Genomic DNA, 16,898 nt, shown 5'->3' with positions numbered 1-16,898 from the left:
CTCCTCTGTGAGCTGGACTTGCTCCAGGCGATCCATCAACTCTCTGTTCTGTCTTTGCTTTATATCCTTTTCCCGTCTGTGATCCATTTGTTTCAGGAGACTTTGGGAATATTCTTCTTGCTTAAAAGCATTAATCTCAGGACTGAGTGACCGTTTATCAAACAGGAAGGATTTCTAGAAGGAAAGAGAAGTAACTCATTTATTCTAGAATAATAAAAAGCAACAAAGAGTAAATGTGATCATTCAGAAGAATAAAATCAATAAGAAAATGTTGATTAATTTATAAAATTTGCCCAGTCCTCGACACACTGACCAGCTAGGGACCCACAGAATAATATGAGTGTACTCAAGGATGACTTTGAAGGACACTATGAATTCATCTACAAAAGAAACAGACTTACAGATGTAGTAAACAATCTTATGGTTACCAGAGAAAGGGGGTAGGAAGGGGTAAATTTGGGAGTTTGAGATTTGCAGATGTTAACCACTATATATAAAAATAAATAAAAATACAAATTTCTTCTGTATAGCACAGGGAACTATATTTAATATTTTGTAATAACCTTTAATGAAAAATAATATGAAAATGAATTTATGTATATATATGCATGACTAGGACATTGTGCTGTACACCAGAAAATCCACACATTGTAACTGACTATACTTCAATAAAAAATTAACTAATTTTTTTTTAAAGATGAATTTGAGCAGAAGTGACCAAAGCCCCATAATGGAGAGAGAGAGGGAAAAGGACTTCATAGAGTGGGTCCTGAGCTCGTACTTAAAGCATGCAAATTGAAGTGGGGGAAATTCTGAGTGCAAACGCATGAGCAGGGGCTGCAAGGAGGTGGGAAGAGGGAGAATTGAACGCCCACTCTGGGCCAGGCCGCTCTAGATGCTAGTAAGCCAGCAGTGATCGAGAACAGAGGTCCACAGAGAGCCTCGCTCTCACTGAGCCTATATGCGGGTGCAGGAGACAGCCAGCCAACAAGCTTACAACACAGCAGATAATTTAAGGTAGTGATGAGCGCTGTGAAGCCCTAATCATAGCGAGTGACTGGGTGGGAATCGGGCTAAATTGGTTATTAGGGAAGGCTTTTATTAGGGAGGTGACTGAATCATCTCCACTGCAAATATCAGAGGACCTGTGTCCTACACAGAAGGCCCAGCAAGTGTGAAGACACCAGATGGAGACAAGCAGAAAGGAAGCAGCTGAGGCACAGTGAGCAGGGGGGGAGTAGAGTAGGTGAGGTCAAGAGGGAGACGGGCCAAACCATAGGTCAAGGTAAGGAGTTTGGTTTTATTTTAATTCAATGGGAGACTATTTAGAGGCTTTCAGAATGAACTATTTTGGTTAACAATTTTAAAAGATCACTTTGGCTGCCGAGTGGATACTAGATTGTAGGAGGGCAAGCAGGAAGCCTAGTTAGGGAAGTACTGCAAAGCTGCGCCTTATAACGTGGTGTGGACTGGGGTGGGAACACTGAGATGAAACGCCATGAAGAGACGCTGGATACATTTTGGAGGTAAAGGCAAGCAGTCTTGCAGATGGTTGGATGTCGGGGGCAAAGGAGAAGGAATCTGGGATCACTCCTACATGTGGGATTTGTGCAACTGTCTGGCTGGTGATGCCACTTGCTAAAATGGGAAGGCTGGGAGAAAAACAGGTTGAGGAGGGGAATCGAAACCTCTGATTTGGTCTTTCTCCATTTAAGATATCTACAGTTACAATAAAGAGGACACACAAAGTGGACAGTAATAAATATATAATCTGGACCTTATATCTAAAAGGAGAGAGAGATGGCGCCTAAAGCTCAAAAGCACAGTTGCTCTCCCCTCCTCCCTCCCTGCTGCCCCTGCCTGGAAGGATCTGCCTCCATTCGCTTCTTTACCTAACCCCTGTATGCCAAGAAGTCTTCCCAGATCTCTGGTCTGGATTAAGTGACTCTCCTCTTTGCCCTGTTCGAAGATTTATCACAGCATTTAGCATACCACATTCTAGTCTCTTTAAATGTTTTCCCCACTATCCTGAGACTTCTTTAAGAAAGGACCTTGTCTTATTCACTTTTGTATTGCTAACTACCAGCAGAGTGGCCAGCACAAAGGAATTCCGTGAATGTCTGATGATGAATAAAGAAAATCTACTTTATTAGATTTATGGTCCAGAGTGTCACACTACCCAGGTAGTGAGGTGAAAGAAAAAAGATTTAGGCAGAAATAAAGGTAGGCACATAATGATTGAAGACATTAAATCAATGGCAAAGCCGTTCGTCCTCACCTCCATGTGAAACTGGGTTTCTCAAACTTCAAGGAAACTACTAATCACCTAAGCATCTTTTTCAAATGTAGATTCTCATCCTATAGGTCTGAGATGGCACGCTAGATTCTGAATCTTCAGCAAGCTCCTGGGTGATGCTGGATTTCTATTTAGATCCTATGATCCTGGGGCAGGAATTTAAGATACTGCGCCTACCCACATCCCTCCCAGGTCCTGCTTGAAAATTACTATCATTAACAAGTGCTCTAAGTGACTAATGGGAACTGTAGGGCGATTGGGAGTGGTGTGCAGGCAGATACTGGACCACTCCTGCCCTAGAAGGAAGCTTCAAACTTGCACAACCCTCTCTCTACCTCTACTGCTTTAAAAAAAAAAAAAAAAAAAGGCACAACATGCAATATGGAGAATGGATCTAAATGCTCACAAAGAGGGCAGGTATCAGCAATAAAAATTTTGAAAAGACTTACATAAAATTCAGGTTTCTCATTCTTGTGGATTCTTATAGCTTCAGCAACTCCAAGATTATAGGCAGCATTTTTTTGATTCTGTTCTCTACTAGCCAGGCTTCTTATCTTTGAAAAAAAAAAATCACATCTTGAAACAGAGCCTTCAAAAAATTTAATTCTACAACATTGAATCCAACCAAGGTAGAAACTTGCCTTTTGAAGGCAATGATACTTTCTGAATGTAGTCATGGATTTTAAAAAGTGGGCTGGGAAAGTGTTTTTTTTTTTCTCCCATTCTTGGGCTATAAGCACCACCTCTACAGGAATCATAGTGAAGGAATGGAAGATTTCATCAGTGGTTCCCCATGATAGCACAAACGCAGGAAAGGGCAGTAGTGTCAGTTACTGGAGATCACAGAAATCAGGACAGAGCAAACGTCTAGGTGCCAGTCCAGCTTACTTGAGATGGGCCACGCATCTCAAGGGAGAAGCTTTGACTGGGATTATATTTTATCTGAAATGAAAAATAAAGCCATATAAATCCAGGAATTCTACCTTTAAAACTCAGTCCTAATGGGGGGGGGTGTGTGGAATCAGTGACACGTGCAATCATCAGCTGCATGGCTATTCATCCCAGGGCTGTTTACTATTAGTGGAAACCTGGACACGACCTAAGTTTTAGCTCAGCAGTAAGTAAATGATTAACTATGTTACAGGACAGACACATGACAGAACTTTTTAAGTGGTGCTGTATACTTGTGTTCCCCTGCCCCACGTTAAACACTTCTTAAGTGTGGTGTTGACCTACCTGCTCCTTGAAGAGGGCCTCCTGGTCTTTCAGCAGCTGATGCTGCTGCATGAGCCGCTCGTCCTCTACCTCCCTCCTCCTCCTCTCCTCACTGTAGTACAGTGGGGAATTTCGTTGTGCTCGTTGCAAACACACGTAACACATTTCCTATAACACCAAGTTTTAGGACAAATTGATTTTCACCTTTTACTTGTTTGCCTTTGCATTCCCTTCCCAAGCTCTCCAAAGGCTGGGTGTATCAAGAAGAATACTTCAAGGAGGAGGGTATAGCTCAGTGGTATAGACTGCGTGCTTAGCCTGCACGAGGTCCTGGGTTTGATCCCCAGTACCTCCATTAAAGAAGTAAATAAAAAAACCTAACTACCTCCTCTCCCCACCTCAACCAAAAAAGAAGTATACTTCCTAAAAGGATGTATTAATGACATTAGCCAAATGAGATCTTCAGAGAGGGCCCCACCAGTATTCAAAAGGATTTACTAACAGATGTGTTTATAGCAACTGAAAATTAGAAATAGATTTCCCAACCCTATTTTTGTTAACTGGTAGATTTTTGACTAGTAGGTAGATTTATCAGAGTCCAATTATGTGTCCTGAGTCCTTGAGCCAAACACATATATTAAAGGAAGAGCAACTCCCAGAATTCCCTTTGAGAAACAGAAGTCAGAGGAAGATTCTAGTGGGGTTTTGTTTGTTTGAAGACACTGTACCTGTCCTGCCCTGTTATGATCCTGGCAAGCAGGGGCTGGAGAAATTTTAGGCTTTGTTTCATTGTCATTTTTCAGACCACCTGGAGATGATAAGCTATAAAAACAAGGCAACATTCATTAACGTTAATGCAGTCTGACATCAACTATCATCATTACCAATGATAATTTTAGAAGCAAGTATAAATATAAGAAAATGAAAAGTATCTGAGTGGTTTTCTTTAGAGCATCTTCATGTATGGAGGTATGCCCTTGTATCAGGTAAACCTGAATTTGACTCCCAGCTTTCTTTATTACAAACTGACTGGCATTAGACCAGCTGGGTAATGGTACAAAGTCTCAATTCTCACTTGGGTGAAACTGGGATAAAATTTATTCATTCTACAAAAGTGTATTGACAACTTACTATGTGCACTGCTCTAAGCATGGGAGATGTCACATAAAAAGAAAGCTCTGTCCTCATGGAATTAACATGCTGATGGGAGTAGACAGCCAATAAACAAGATAAATGAGTGAATTCTACAGTCTGTTCGATGGTGGTAAATGCCATGCAATGCTGGAGGAATGGAGTATTAAATCATGAATAGAATGGTCAGGGAAGTTCTCACCAGAAAGGTGAAAACAGCAAATACCTGAAGGAAGGAAAGGAATAATAATAATCAGATACTGATGGAAAAGAGTCCAGCAAGGCAAATGAGCACAAAGTCCTTGAAGTAAGAGAATGTTTGTGTTCAGTGTAGCTGGAGGAAGGGGAGTTAGCGGGCTAAAAGCAGGAGAGAGATCAGAGATCAGGCAGGATCTTGAAGGCCATGGGAGTGACTTTAGCTTTTACCCTGGGTGGGAACGGGAAGCAACTGGAGGGTACAATGCCCAATATTAACGAAGCTATAGAGAACATAGCAGTTCCTCCTGTTACTGCTACTGAACAATCTTCCTGAGGACAATTGGTAATGTGCATCAAAGGCACGAAAAATGGGCTCATCTCTTATCCCTGAAATTTCACTTTAAAGTTTCTGTCCTACAGAATATGCAGGTGTATATAAAGAATTATGTGTGAATATATTTATTACAATATTACTTATAACATAAAAACTAAAAGTTATCTAAATATCCAACAGAAGATTGGTTAAACAAAAGGTTTAATCAATGCGATGATGAGTAATCATTTGTTTTGGGATGTTTAAAGCCATGAGGAAATGTTCACCACTTAGTGTTAAGTGTAGCAAAGGTTCATACGATATGATCTCAGTTTTGTTTAAAATGTATGTATATGTTTCAAGTATAAATATATGTATATATTGTATATGCATTGAAATGAAGGATATATACCATAATGTTAACAGAAAGTTTCCTTTATTTAGTGGGGTTATGAGTGATTTTTTTATCTCCTGCTTTTCTCATTTTCTCCAAAATTTTTATGATAAACATGTATTACTTTAGTAATCACTACCAAAAAAACAAAAACAAAAACATTGTTTGGTCAACTTCTTAGGAAACCTTTACTAGGAATCCCTAATAATTACTCCCTTATCTTTGCAGCCTCTGTGCTTTCTTTTGTTATCTTTATCACATGAATTATTTCTTCACATCAATCTCCCTAGAAGACTATAAGTGTTATGCAAGTAGATTTATACGTCTTTGATGTCTCATAGCTCTGTAGTTTCAGTGTCTAGAACAGTGCCTGGCACACAGTGATACTCAGTGTTTTTTGGGTTGAACTAAATTCCATAGTACTAGACATTTAATTCTCAATTATCTTTCATAACAATGAGATTATCCAAAATAAGCATGTCAAGGGTTGTGAACATGACTTTAGGAATCCACAAAGCACCTGAATGGCACATATGATAACTGATACATTGTGACACATTAATAAATTCAAAGTTGACAGCTAAGTGCAAGATACATGGCAGATGCTCAATAGATACTTGAGTATGGTTCTGATCTGAGGTCTTAAAAAGTACCCTACACAAAGGGAGAAGGAGAAAATAGAAATCACCTGACATAACAAGAATAAGACAGGGCCACCATAAATTGTAATATATTCATTAATTCAAAGAATATTTATTACCAGCCATGTTCAGCAAAATGAATACTGGATGAAGGAACAAATGAATGAACACTTACTTAAAATCCCCTGCATCAAAATAGGACTTGAAAATATATTTAGTAAAGTGCAACAGAAAAAATATCAATGCATTACCTTTCAAGGTTCCCCTTCTTCCCTCCACTCCCATTCTGCTCAGGTTTGCTCGGCGAACTGACGTTTATCCCTTCGGTAAGGGAGGTAGCTTGTCTATCTCGAATTATCTTGGGTGGTAAGATCTCTACAGAATGAATGAAAGTGAGTCTCCTTTCAACTCTAAATAGGTGGTTTGTGCGTAACACAGACTTTTAAAGCTCATAATTTTACTAGGGAAATTTTTCACATAAAATACATTTTCTTGTTTTTAAATTATTTCCCTAGTGTGGTTAAAAAATACACATATACATATAAATGTATATGTATATATACATATATATCTATATACTTAGCTCTATATTGTATAGCTGTATACTTACAAAGCTCTAGCTGGGCACCTTAGAAAATATAAAGAGGCAAGTCTCTGCTCTTAAGGATCTTTCAGTAAATACAGTTGAAGAGGAACAATGAGATAAACAGAAAACATGAGAGCTCTCATTTGTGGTCTTACTACCTGCCAACAGTACTAAGCATTTTACATGCATTGTATAAATAGTAACTCAGGACAATGATGTGGAATGTCTAAATCCCAAATGAATGGTGCCATCTTTAATGGTCTGACACATTCAGAGAGGAGAGAAGCCACTTCTGAATCCAGCGAGGAGAGAAGTTTTCATGGAGGAAGTGAGATGTGAAAAGGGTGCTAAGAGGAGAGTAGGACTGGGATAGACTTTAGGAAAAGGAAGAGCCTTCCAGGCAGGAGATAAAGAGTGAACAAAAAGCATGAAGTCAAGGAAGGGCAAGGCATGTTAGAAGAATATGAATAGACAATTTTGCTCAAAGAAAGAGTCTGTAGGGAGCAGTGACAAATGAGGCTAAAGAATGAAAGCATGTGAGGGGAAGGGTATATAGCTCAAGTGGTACAGGTTCAATCCCCAGTACCTCCTCTAAAAATAAACAAACCTGGTTAGTGCCCCCCAAATAAAATGATTAAATAATACAGTAATAAATAAATAAATAAATTTTTTAAAGAATGAAAGCATGTGAGTATTAGGCTAAAAGTTTATGTGTAATCCTGTGGGCCACATGTTGCAAAACCAACATTCATAAGCCAGTGTTTACCCATTGGTATGTTTTGCTTGGCCCAGTTAGCATTTTTTGTTTCAACATCCATTAGTTGTCAATTTTTAACAATAATTGATTTAACATGTCAGGATTTCTGCTTCTCTAGAAAAATCAGAAAATTTGACCCACATTTCCACAAATCAATAATCTGCTGGAGGAACAGGCCTCAAAGGGTAGTCTGGCAGCCCCTGGGGCTCCTAGGATTTTCTTCGTATGCTTCAACCAAAACAACATGTCACAACAGATTATATGAAAATGCAGATATGAGATTCTGCTATCTTCTATAAAGCCAGATATCAAAGATATAAAACTACCACTCTTCATTTTTCATAGAAATTGTTATTTATGCTAACATGTCTCCCTATCATGTTACATCCAGCCCAGTTAGTGCATTTACGTTACCTGCCTGGACTCTGGAAGCAGCTGAGTTTTGACCCCGTTTAAGCAGTAGGGAGCCCTCAAAGAGATCATAGTCTAAGGGCCTGAGAGTCTTAAAGTGTTTAAGGTGAGATACAAGATTCCAGGAGCAGAAGATGCTTGTTAGAAGAATACAGTGATTATTCCTGAAACGAACTTTACTTATTTTGGCCATAGGAGTTGCTAAGCAGTATGTCTTGGCTCATAAGTAGCCAAGAGTGATAGATTATACCCAGAAACCATTGACCTACCTCGGGCGCCTTCTTCTTTGTCTGTCTGGCCTCTTAATTTGCTCTTCCTTTGTCTATTCCTTCCACCTTCCTCTACAATGGTCTCCATAGGTGGTTTGTTCTCCATCTGCTTGAGCTCAATCCTAGGAATGAGCGAAGATATTTGTCCATAGGTGACTGTGTGAACTCTCAATTCTGAGAAGCAACCAAGCTAGCTCACTGATTCTGAATGAAACAAGCCCACTTCTCTCAAACAGGCAAATGCTCTTATACGCTGAGTAAAAATCATGGACTTATTCTCTTTGAGGTTAAGTCTGCGAGCTGACCAAGACCCTCTCCCTCTGTACTGAGGGCTCAAAAGCAACTCTTATATAAATTGCTTTGAAGGCTTGGGTTTAAGTTTTTGCTTTTGATTTCAGCTTGAATTTGTCTTTTCTAATTCTGTAAGCATGCCATAGGCCTAATGCAGTGAAAGGTGGTTATTCAATAGCTTGAAGGCAAGGATTCATAGCCTGGCAGGCAGAGTATGCCCAGAAATAACCACTCCTACTCCTCTCTCTCCACTTCTCCATCTGCTCCCCAGGCAAAATGAGGGACTTGCAAAGGCAATGGGGGAAGGGGTTTGTTTAGATGGTGTGTATAGTTTAAATCGTCTTTGGTCTCAGGTATGGAGTGCTGGGTTAGAGGTGGGGACGAGGAGCTGCGCAGAGGTGATACTTGCAGTAAATTCAGGGGCCAAACTTCACATCAATAAAACACCTACAGCTGTTTTGCGTATTTGAGTCCTCACATCCCCCGTCTAGGCTCTCTAATTGACAGGAGCCTCCATCTATGTTCTTTAACTAACTGCAATTATTTCCTTCTTGGAGTGCTTAAGCCAAAATACAAAGGGGCAGCCAAAGGTGCCTTCCAAAATAGAATCAAAATAACATTATTTGAACCTACTGATTTGTTTTTAATGAGCCAGGCAGCATGCTGTGATGGAAACAACCCTGGAACAGTCAGAAGGCATGGTTTTATTTCCAGCCGGGCCCCTCAGCTGTGCGGCCATCTCATCTGCAAGATGAGGAGGTAGGACTAATTCATCTCTAGGGCTCCTTCTCCCCCTCACACTCATTTTGCTGAGGTCTGTGTCTTATAGTCTTTCCAGGAGGGAGTTGTTCCAAACCAACAAACACAAGAGGATGTCACAGACTCAAAAAATGTGAGGAAATAATACTTTGGGAAGCCGGTTATTATTCCCCAAACTGCCTTTACCTGAAACGCATAATCGTTAATGGCACAGCAGTTAAGATTAAAAACCTGATTAAGAGTGCACAGTGGGTAAGTAATGACCAAACTGGACATAAAACCCAAGTCTCCTGATTCCTATTCCAGTGCTTTTAATACTGCACCATCACTTGTTTTTAAAAAAATTACAATTACAATTAATTTTGCTCCTCTATAAAAATGGATTAAATTATAATACATATCTCAAATGGTTGCAGTAAAGATTAACTACAAGAATATTGAGAAAGTGCTTAACAGGACCTGGCATCTAATAAGCGCTCTATAGATGGTAAGTGTTGTTATTATTACCATTAGTGTTATCATGGTCATTATTATAATCATTGTCAGTAGCAATCACTGGTAATGCCTACTACGTTCTTGGGGGAAAAGCTGTACCTTGCCTTTCTAACCCCTTCAGTGGTAAAAACCAAAGCTCAGACAGGAAGTAGTCTAGATTGCAGAAAGAGGAAGCAGCTTAGTGAGAGGAAGAGGTGGATGGTACAGGAAAGCCCAGCAGGTGACAAGAATTTTACTAATACCACAAGGACTAAGGTTGGTGGGAGGTAGTATGAGAATTTCCAGGGACCTAAGGGTAGCTGAAAAAAGGACTATTCTAAGTGTTCGTTGTTTTTTAACTTAACTACAGAAAGTCTATGCAATGAACTCTTCTTTGCTGGAGCACTGAGAGAGAGAGCGTGAATAGAAAAGGATGTGAAACACTGTCCAATTCAATCAACAGGTCAGCAAGGGTCGCTGTGCCTGGAGGAACCTGTGGAGGGAAGCACTGACCTTGGAAATGCAAGCGCGCTGTTGGGCCACTTCCCCAAGGCCTCTCTGCTAGACAACACCGAGTCCACAGTGTCAGGCCTCTGGGGCAGGGACAGAGAAGAATTACACCTGGGCTGTGGTCCAGGACACAGACAAATCACAGGCACAGGCTGCTCAGAGGAAAGGCTACCCTGATACTCTCCACTGTTATTTTTGTTCAGTGCGGAAAGTCTAGAGCTCAAAACCCGATGAAGAACGATCTCACTTATCAAAGTAGTCACCCTGTGTGGTCATATACCGATTCCACTGATGCTGCCTTTTCTCAAACCATTTCCTCCTTGGAAACTGCCTTCAGAGTTGACAGCTTCTTTTAGACACCTTTAAGAGGAGGGCTGACTTACTCAAACTCTCAGGAAAATGAGCAAGCTGGCTAATTCCACTCGACCCAGGTAACTCTAAAACTGGGTAGTTAAGAGAAGGACTTTGGAGTCAGGTGTACTCATGTTGAACCCCCACACTGCTAACAGCTACACAGCCTTAGACACCAGGTATGTGGGGACAACAACAGGATGGAATTCACAGGATTCTTATGCGGTACTGTATGTAAGTGGCTAGCACATGGTAAGCACTCCACAGATAGTAGCTATTATAATTATTATATAATATACTTATTATAATATAGAATCATTATGTCATATTTTATAGTATAATTTATAATTTATAAAATATAATAATTACATAACATAATATAAATATGTAGTCACATATAATAATCACATTATTAAATTATGCTAGTAGAGAATAAAATATAAAATTATTCCTTTTGGATTAATGGTATGGTTTACAAATTCCAAAAAAGAGGTTTTAAAAGTATTTTGAGCAAAAGCAGCATCACTGAAATTAACACACTGCTTCCCAAGAGCACGCTTTTGCAGGACAGCACTCAGGTTTATGTTATGGAACATTTGCGGGGAGAAAAACAATCACTCTCACTTTACAGCAGTTTCCCAAAATGTGTTTTATAGATGTTAATGAATATTGGCTTAATCTAAAGTTCCATGATTAAATATATTCAGGTAGTTAAAGCTGCTTCTTTCCAGCCAGACCTCTCAAATTCTTTAACATGTCCATATGCTTTAGCCTCCAGACCCTTTTTTCATAGAATATCTTTAAAGACTAATTCTTCTGGAAAATGCTCCTTAAAAGTTAACATCTTAGAATGCAGCAGACCAATTAAAGCATTATTCTTTCTTTTAAACACGTGCTGCAACTTATAAGGTTCTGTAGAATCCCTGAGGGTTAGAGATGGAGCAGCACTTTGGCCTTGCTTCTGGTTTTGCAAATCTTGCCTGTGTTTTTACGAAAAACAGAGGGTGATCTCTGTGTGTGTTTCCACTTTCCACACAAAGGGTTGGCATCCTTCTTAACAATTTTGTATGAAGCCAGAGTGTGGAGAAAACACCAAGAGCCTCATTATGCACAACTCTGTTTCCTAAAGCCCCATTCCATAGCACCATGAAAGGAAAAATTAGAGGGTAGAAATAGCCCATATTTATAACCTATCCTTTTATAGTTTTTCATTTAAAAAATCAGGCTTTTGCTCTATGGGACACACAATGATATAGCATTCGTGATAATCCAACTCATTCATGCCGACTTTGTCTATTAAGATTTAGTTGGTCCTGTTGATTGACTATTTCACTGCCTCCTTAAAGTCCACTACGTCCAACTTAGCATGAAGGTCACACCTGCTACTTAATGGTTAGCAATGGTTGGTCAGTTCTGAAATCTCTTCCACAACACGGCACAGTAAAAGCTAGAGATACATTTCTACGACTTGAATTAGATTTTTCAGTAGACTTCCATTAAAATAAAATAGTGTAGTCAGCATACAAAGTGTAATTAGGAAGCCTGGGCCTCAATTCCAGTTCCACGGCTTAGGACCCAGAATTCAGGTTCCCACATAACCTCTCTGAGCCCGCATTTTTCTCATTCATAAAATCAGGGCGATGATAATGCTGCTTTTATAATATTTTGAGACTCAAATAAATATATGTGGAAGAACTTTTTAAACTATAAGGTACTATAAAATGTTCAGAATTATGAGAGTTCCTATTACTATTTATATTTTTCAGTTGACATTGACTCAAAACTTCAAGTTCCTTAGCCCCTGTAACCTTTTTGTCAAAGAATTAATCATCTATAAACAAGCACTTCTCTGCACTTGGGGTAACTGCTATTTTAAATACGTCCACCTTAATTTTTTCTTTTTCTTTTTCTCTTTTTTAAAAAATATGGAACACTTTATGAATCTGCATGTCATCCTTGTGCAGGGGCCGTGCTAATCTTCTCTGTATCATTCCAATTTTAGTGTTATGTGCTGCTGAAGCCAGCACTTAGTTTTTCTTAAAGATGAGACATTTACAGATGATTCAGAGCTATAATCAGGAAAGGGATTGAAGGAAAACATTACTTTACATTTGCTAGGGCTTTTGCCAAAGCCCCACTTCCATCCATTGCACAAAGGAAGTCCTTATAAAATCTCATCTTCACTTTGCCGTCTTTAATCACGAGGACCCCAATTCCTTTGAATGTAAACTCCACATTTTGTTTGATGGAAATGGATCGTGATAAAAAAAGCAATGTCTCCTTCACACATCCTTCCACTGTATCTCTGCTAAATGGACCCTCCAGGGAGATCATGACAAAATTAAGAGGAACAACTGGGATGTCACCTAGGAGAAAAGACATTTGGGGTGAGGGAAAAGAAGTAGAAATTACAACAAGGACTCAAAAACAACTACCTCACTCTCACTTAATACTCAGAAAGAGAACTGTTCATTGAAGCCTTTAGTTGTATCCATCCTATTAATCAATAAATTTTTCCTAAAAGTAGAATATTTTTTCTCAGAATAAGAACAATCAGCTTTCTAAATAATATTCCAACAAGCTTTTGGTTTTCTCTTGGAGACATGTTTATAACTGTTTCTCTACATCAGAGGGTTTTCTGAGGTTTTCAGTTCCCTTATCTTTCAGGACATGCTGCCACAACATTTGCCTCTCTCCTCCAGTTATCATAACATTTTTAAATGATTATAAATATCTACAAACATTAAGTGTTTTGAAAAGTTAATCATCTACACTAGAAGTTACCTTTCAACTGAAAATGGATCTTATCAGAGGGTATCAGGCTGGATGAGTTGCAGAAAACATCCTATTTAATGAGTCCGTAAATGACATTGCAAAGGAATATGGTTATATCTAGCGTGAAGGTAAGCACAGGGTCTATTCAACTAGAAAGATGTAGGAGCTATGCAAGCTCCACAAGTCAGAAACGAGGGGAAACAGGGAAAATGCTTAAGATGATAAATCTAGAGAGAGACAGTAAACAAGGTCCACTGATAGAGAGCCGGGATAGAGAGAAGATGAGAACATTCTAAACATTCATTCAGAAAACACTAATTTATAGTCTTTCCAATGTCCAGTGCTGCTGGATGATGAGGAGTAACAGCACTACAAGGCACAAGCTTCCCCATAGCAGCCCACAGTCTCCTGCACAACTGAATGGTGATTCTATACCATCTCCCACTAGATTCTCCCCTCCCATTTGCCCAAAGCATTTCTGCAATCTCTCTCCTCCCAGCCCATTTATATCAGTAAGGACACTGTCATCTCATGATGGACAAGCCAATGGATAACACTGCATATCTTAGTCTCATGACTTCACTGTAGCTTCTGCTGGCTATGCACTCTATTTTCTCTTGTATCCATGGCATCACGCTCGGCTCTCTAATTTCTTCTTCCTCAGTCTCCTTTGTTGGGTTCCTTCCCCTTTTACTTTTTATAAGATGGTGTTTGTTTTAGAAGGAGTTTGTTCTTCTCAGTCCCCTCTTCTTACTCTATGTCCATTCCTGAGTAAATTTATCCTAATCTTGACCTCTAGTCTCCGCCCCTCTACTGAACTCTGAAATTATTTATACTTAAATATCTTGACAGGAATCTCAAATTCAACATGTTCAAAAGCAAATTCCTTATTTTATCTGCCACCACAATCTGCCTTTCTCCTTTATTCCCTATCACAGTTAATGACGTGAGTATCTATCTATTCTCTGAGAAATCTGAGTCACCCTGAATACTTTCCTTCCTCCTGCTACCCACCACTCTCCACTGGTAACTGAATCCCATCAGTTCTACATCAGAAATATCTCATGAATAGATTCCCTCATCTTCCTCCTGATTACCACTGCCTTCATTCAAGCTTTTACATATTTTACCAAACCACTATAATTAAAAGAGCTACTTTCCTAGGAGGAAGTGTATAGCTCAGTGGTAGAGTGCATGACTAGTATGCATGAGGTCATGGGTTCAATCTCCAGTACCTCCATTAATAAATAAATAAGTAAACCAAATTACCTCCCCAATAACAGAAAAAAAAATTTTTTTAAAGCTACCTTCCTTAAACTAAAAACTGAACCAGTACAGATAATTCCCCGCTCAAAAACTTTCATTGGTTCCTCAGTACCTAGAGGAATAATTCCAAAGTCCTTATCAAACGGTATAAGGCTCCTAACAATTCCACCCCTACTAACCTCTCACTTCCCTCTACTTGCCTCCACAATCATATGCCCTGGCCACACAGAAGTACCTCTTATTCTCAACAGGCATCACTCTTTCCTTTATATGTGAAATGTTCCTACTGTCCCTGAAACACTTCCACAGCTCCTCTGCCAGCAAAGTCCTATCATCCTTTAAGACCTCCTGGCATGTCATCCTCCTAAACCTCCCCAAGCAGAGTTAGGCATCCTCTTCTCTGGGCTCCCCTGCCATTGATCCAGTTCTCATCAGTGATCCAGTTCTGATCAATCTGCTTTTACAGCACTTAATCATGCTGCATCATTTGCTCATATATTTATCTTCCATGCTAGATTCTGAGTTCTTCAATGCAAGGACCATGTCTTAATCTTTAAGAATCACTGTATAATGTTTGATTAGTTATCTAAATAATGATGAAGAGTTATAACCTCAAAGCTAAAGTCTCTCTGTTCTTATGAATGAATTCAATCATGTTTAATTATGAAATTTCTTCAACTTTGTAAAAAAATTAATTATAGGTCTAAAGTACTTTTTTTGGAATACACTACAAAATCTAAGATGCAAAATAAGCTCTATTCTAAGGCAGAAATGTTTTTGAAAAAAAAAAGGTTGGCTTTCTTCTCATTTCAGTTGATAGGTTTTGGATGAATTAGGATATTCTATTTCTTCTGTCATAAAATTCTAGGTAAAAATGGCTGAAAAACCCATCAAAATCACCAGACAGAATACATGCATAATGAATTCTAGGTTTGTTGATGTTTATTTTTCCAAAATACAATCTTTTGGTGGGAAGTTACTCTGAAAATTAAGTTTCAGGGAATTTAACATAAAGGAAGGTTTCAGCCTTTCACCTGCTGGCATTGAGGGTAGACTATCTCTCTTCACCCAGATATGAGTCTAATGCAGGAGGATGATAAGGAAGGTCAGAAGGAACACAACCATAAATTAGGAAGGAAGCCCCCAAAGGCCTCTAAGTAACCAGGGCAGGTATCACAAAGCCCACACATTACAGCTGGAAGCAAGCGTCCTGTGGCAGGTGTCCTGTCTGCCGCTATACCTCTAGCACCTGGAACAAGGCCTGGCACATAGCAGACCCTGAGTAAGTATTTGTGGACGGAAAGCAGGAAGGAGGAAAACAAGGGAGGGAAGGTGGGAACAAGGAAGGGAAGGAAAGAAGGAAGATTTTAGGGTGTGAGATGTATATATGGTATTCATTAAGTCTTTATAGCATTAACCTTCTAACAACTTGCAAATTTTAATAATTTAGGTTATATATAATAAAAATATGGTAATCTTTTCACAGCTGATACTAACTGTAATTCTTCCAACCAGTGACCTTAAACTTTCTCATCTTTATAACCACTTTTAATTTCTTAGGATTTGAAATATGAATAAAATCTATATGACTCAGTGATGTGGCTTTTATATAAGTTTGCCTTGATGGCACATCAGGACTTAAGCTGCTGAGGTTTAAAATGGCCTGCAGGAAGACTGTCTATTATTTCCTACCTTGGCCCCTCCCTCTGCCAAAGGTACCACATGAAAAGTGAGCTCCTCAACTCAGAAACCAATAAAGCAGCCACTGGCCAAGCTCTGACCTTTCATTTTCATCCCCAGGCTTGTCACCTTCTAGGAAAGTCTTAAAAATTAAATACATTTACCAGGAGTATATACTTTGTTTTGTTTGAGTCCATGGATCTGCACTAACTTCTCCGCCATGATAAACGTGGGCCTCTGAATTAGAAAAAACTTGTTGTTTCCCACCTCAAGCTTTTGTCTCGTGAAAGTGAAAGTTCCAAGTCCTGGAATATGAACTCCCTGGAAAGAAAAAGAAGGTGGGAAAAGCAACAAAGAGAAGTCACTGTAAAGGTAAAGAAAAATAATCCTTAGCACTGTTATCCCAAAAACATGAAGAGAATTAAGCTTAGGCCTTAAAATTCAATGATTTTATGATCCCTTACAGCTTGAGTACTTCATGACTCTAAGTTCTCAAATAAGTATAAAATGTAATAATAATATCAATCCATGATGATCTTCTGATCCCTCATTTCCATATCATTCAAAGGCTATGAGGACTC

At 39.1% G+C, this 16,898-nt stretch overlaps 1 protein-coding gene and 1 non-coding gene across 8 annotated transcripts in view; both read right to left on the bottom strand.

Moving 5' to 3' along the window:
* CCDC81 (coiled-coil domain containing 81) overlaps positions 1 to 16,898 on the bottom strand; it is a 104,749-nt gene that overhangs the window by 65,228 nt on the left and 22,623 nt on the right. For all 7 annotated transcript variants that reach the window (XM_045509045.2, XM_074372808.1, XM_074372809.1 and 4 more), the window contains 9 exons: positions 16,482 to 16,638; positions 12,706 to 12,962; positions 10,249 to 10,328; positions 8,212 to 8,333; positions 6,440 to 6,563; positions 4,240 to 4,333; positions 3,533 to 3,679; positions 2,746 to 2,850; positions 2 to 174 (listed from right to left, as the gene is read on the bottom strand). In XM_045509045.2, coding sequence (XP_045365001.1) covers positions 2 to 174; positions 2,746 to 2,850; positions 3,533 to 3,679; positions 4,240 to 4,333; positions 6,440 to 6,563; positions 8,212 to 8,333; positions 10,249 to 10,328; positions 12,706 to 12,962; positions 16,482 to 16,638 — 1,259 coding nt within the window. The remainder of the gene's footprint in view (position 1; positions 175 to 2,745; positions 2,851 to 3,532; positions 3,680 to 4,239; positions 4,334 to 6,439; positions 6,564 to 8,211; positions 8,334 to 10,248; positions 10,329 to 12,705; positions 12,963 to 16,481; positions 16,639 to 16,898) is intronic.
* Positions 12,516 to 12,623, bottom strand: LOC123613842 (U6 spliceosomal RNA). The gene has a single exon (XR_006721283.1). It is a non-coding gene; the product is annotated as a U6 spliceosomal RNA (small nuclear RNA).

Source organism: Camelus bactrianus, chromosome 10 (assembly GCF_048773025.1).
Source record: "Camelus bactrianus isolate YW-2024 breed Bactrian camel chromosome 10, ASM4877302v1, whole genome shotgun sequence".
NCBI lineage: Eukaryota > Metazoa > Chordata > Mammalia > Artiodactyla > Camelidae > Camelus > Camelus bactrianus.
This window is presented reverse-complemented; position numbering and strand designations above follow the sequence as displayed.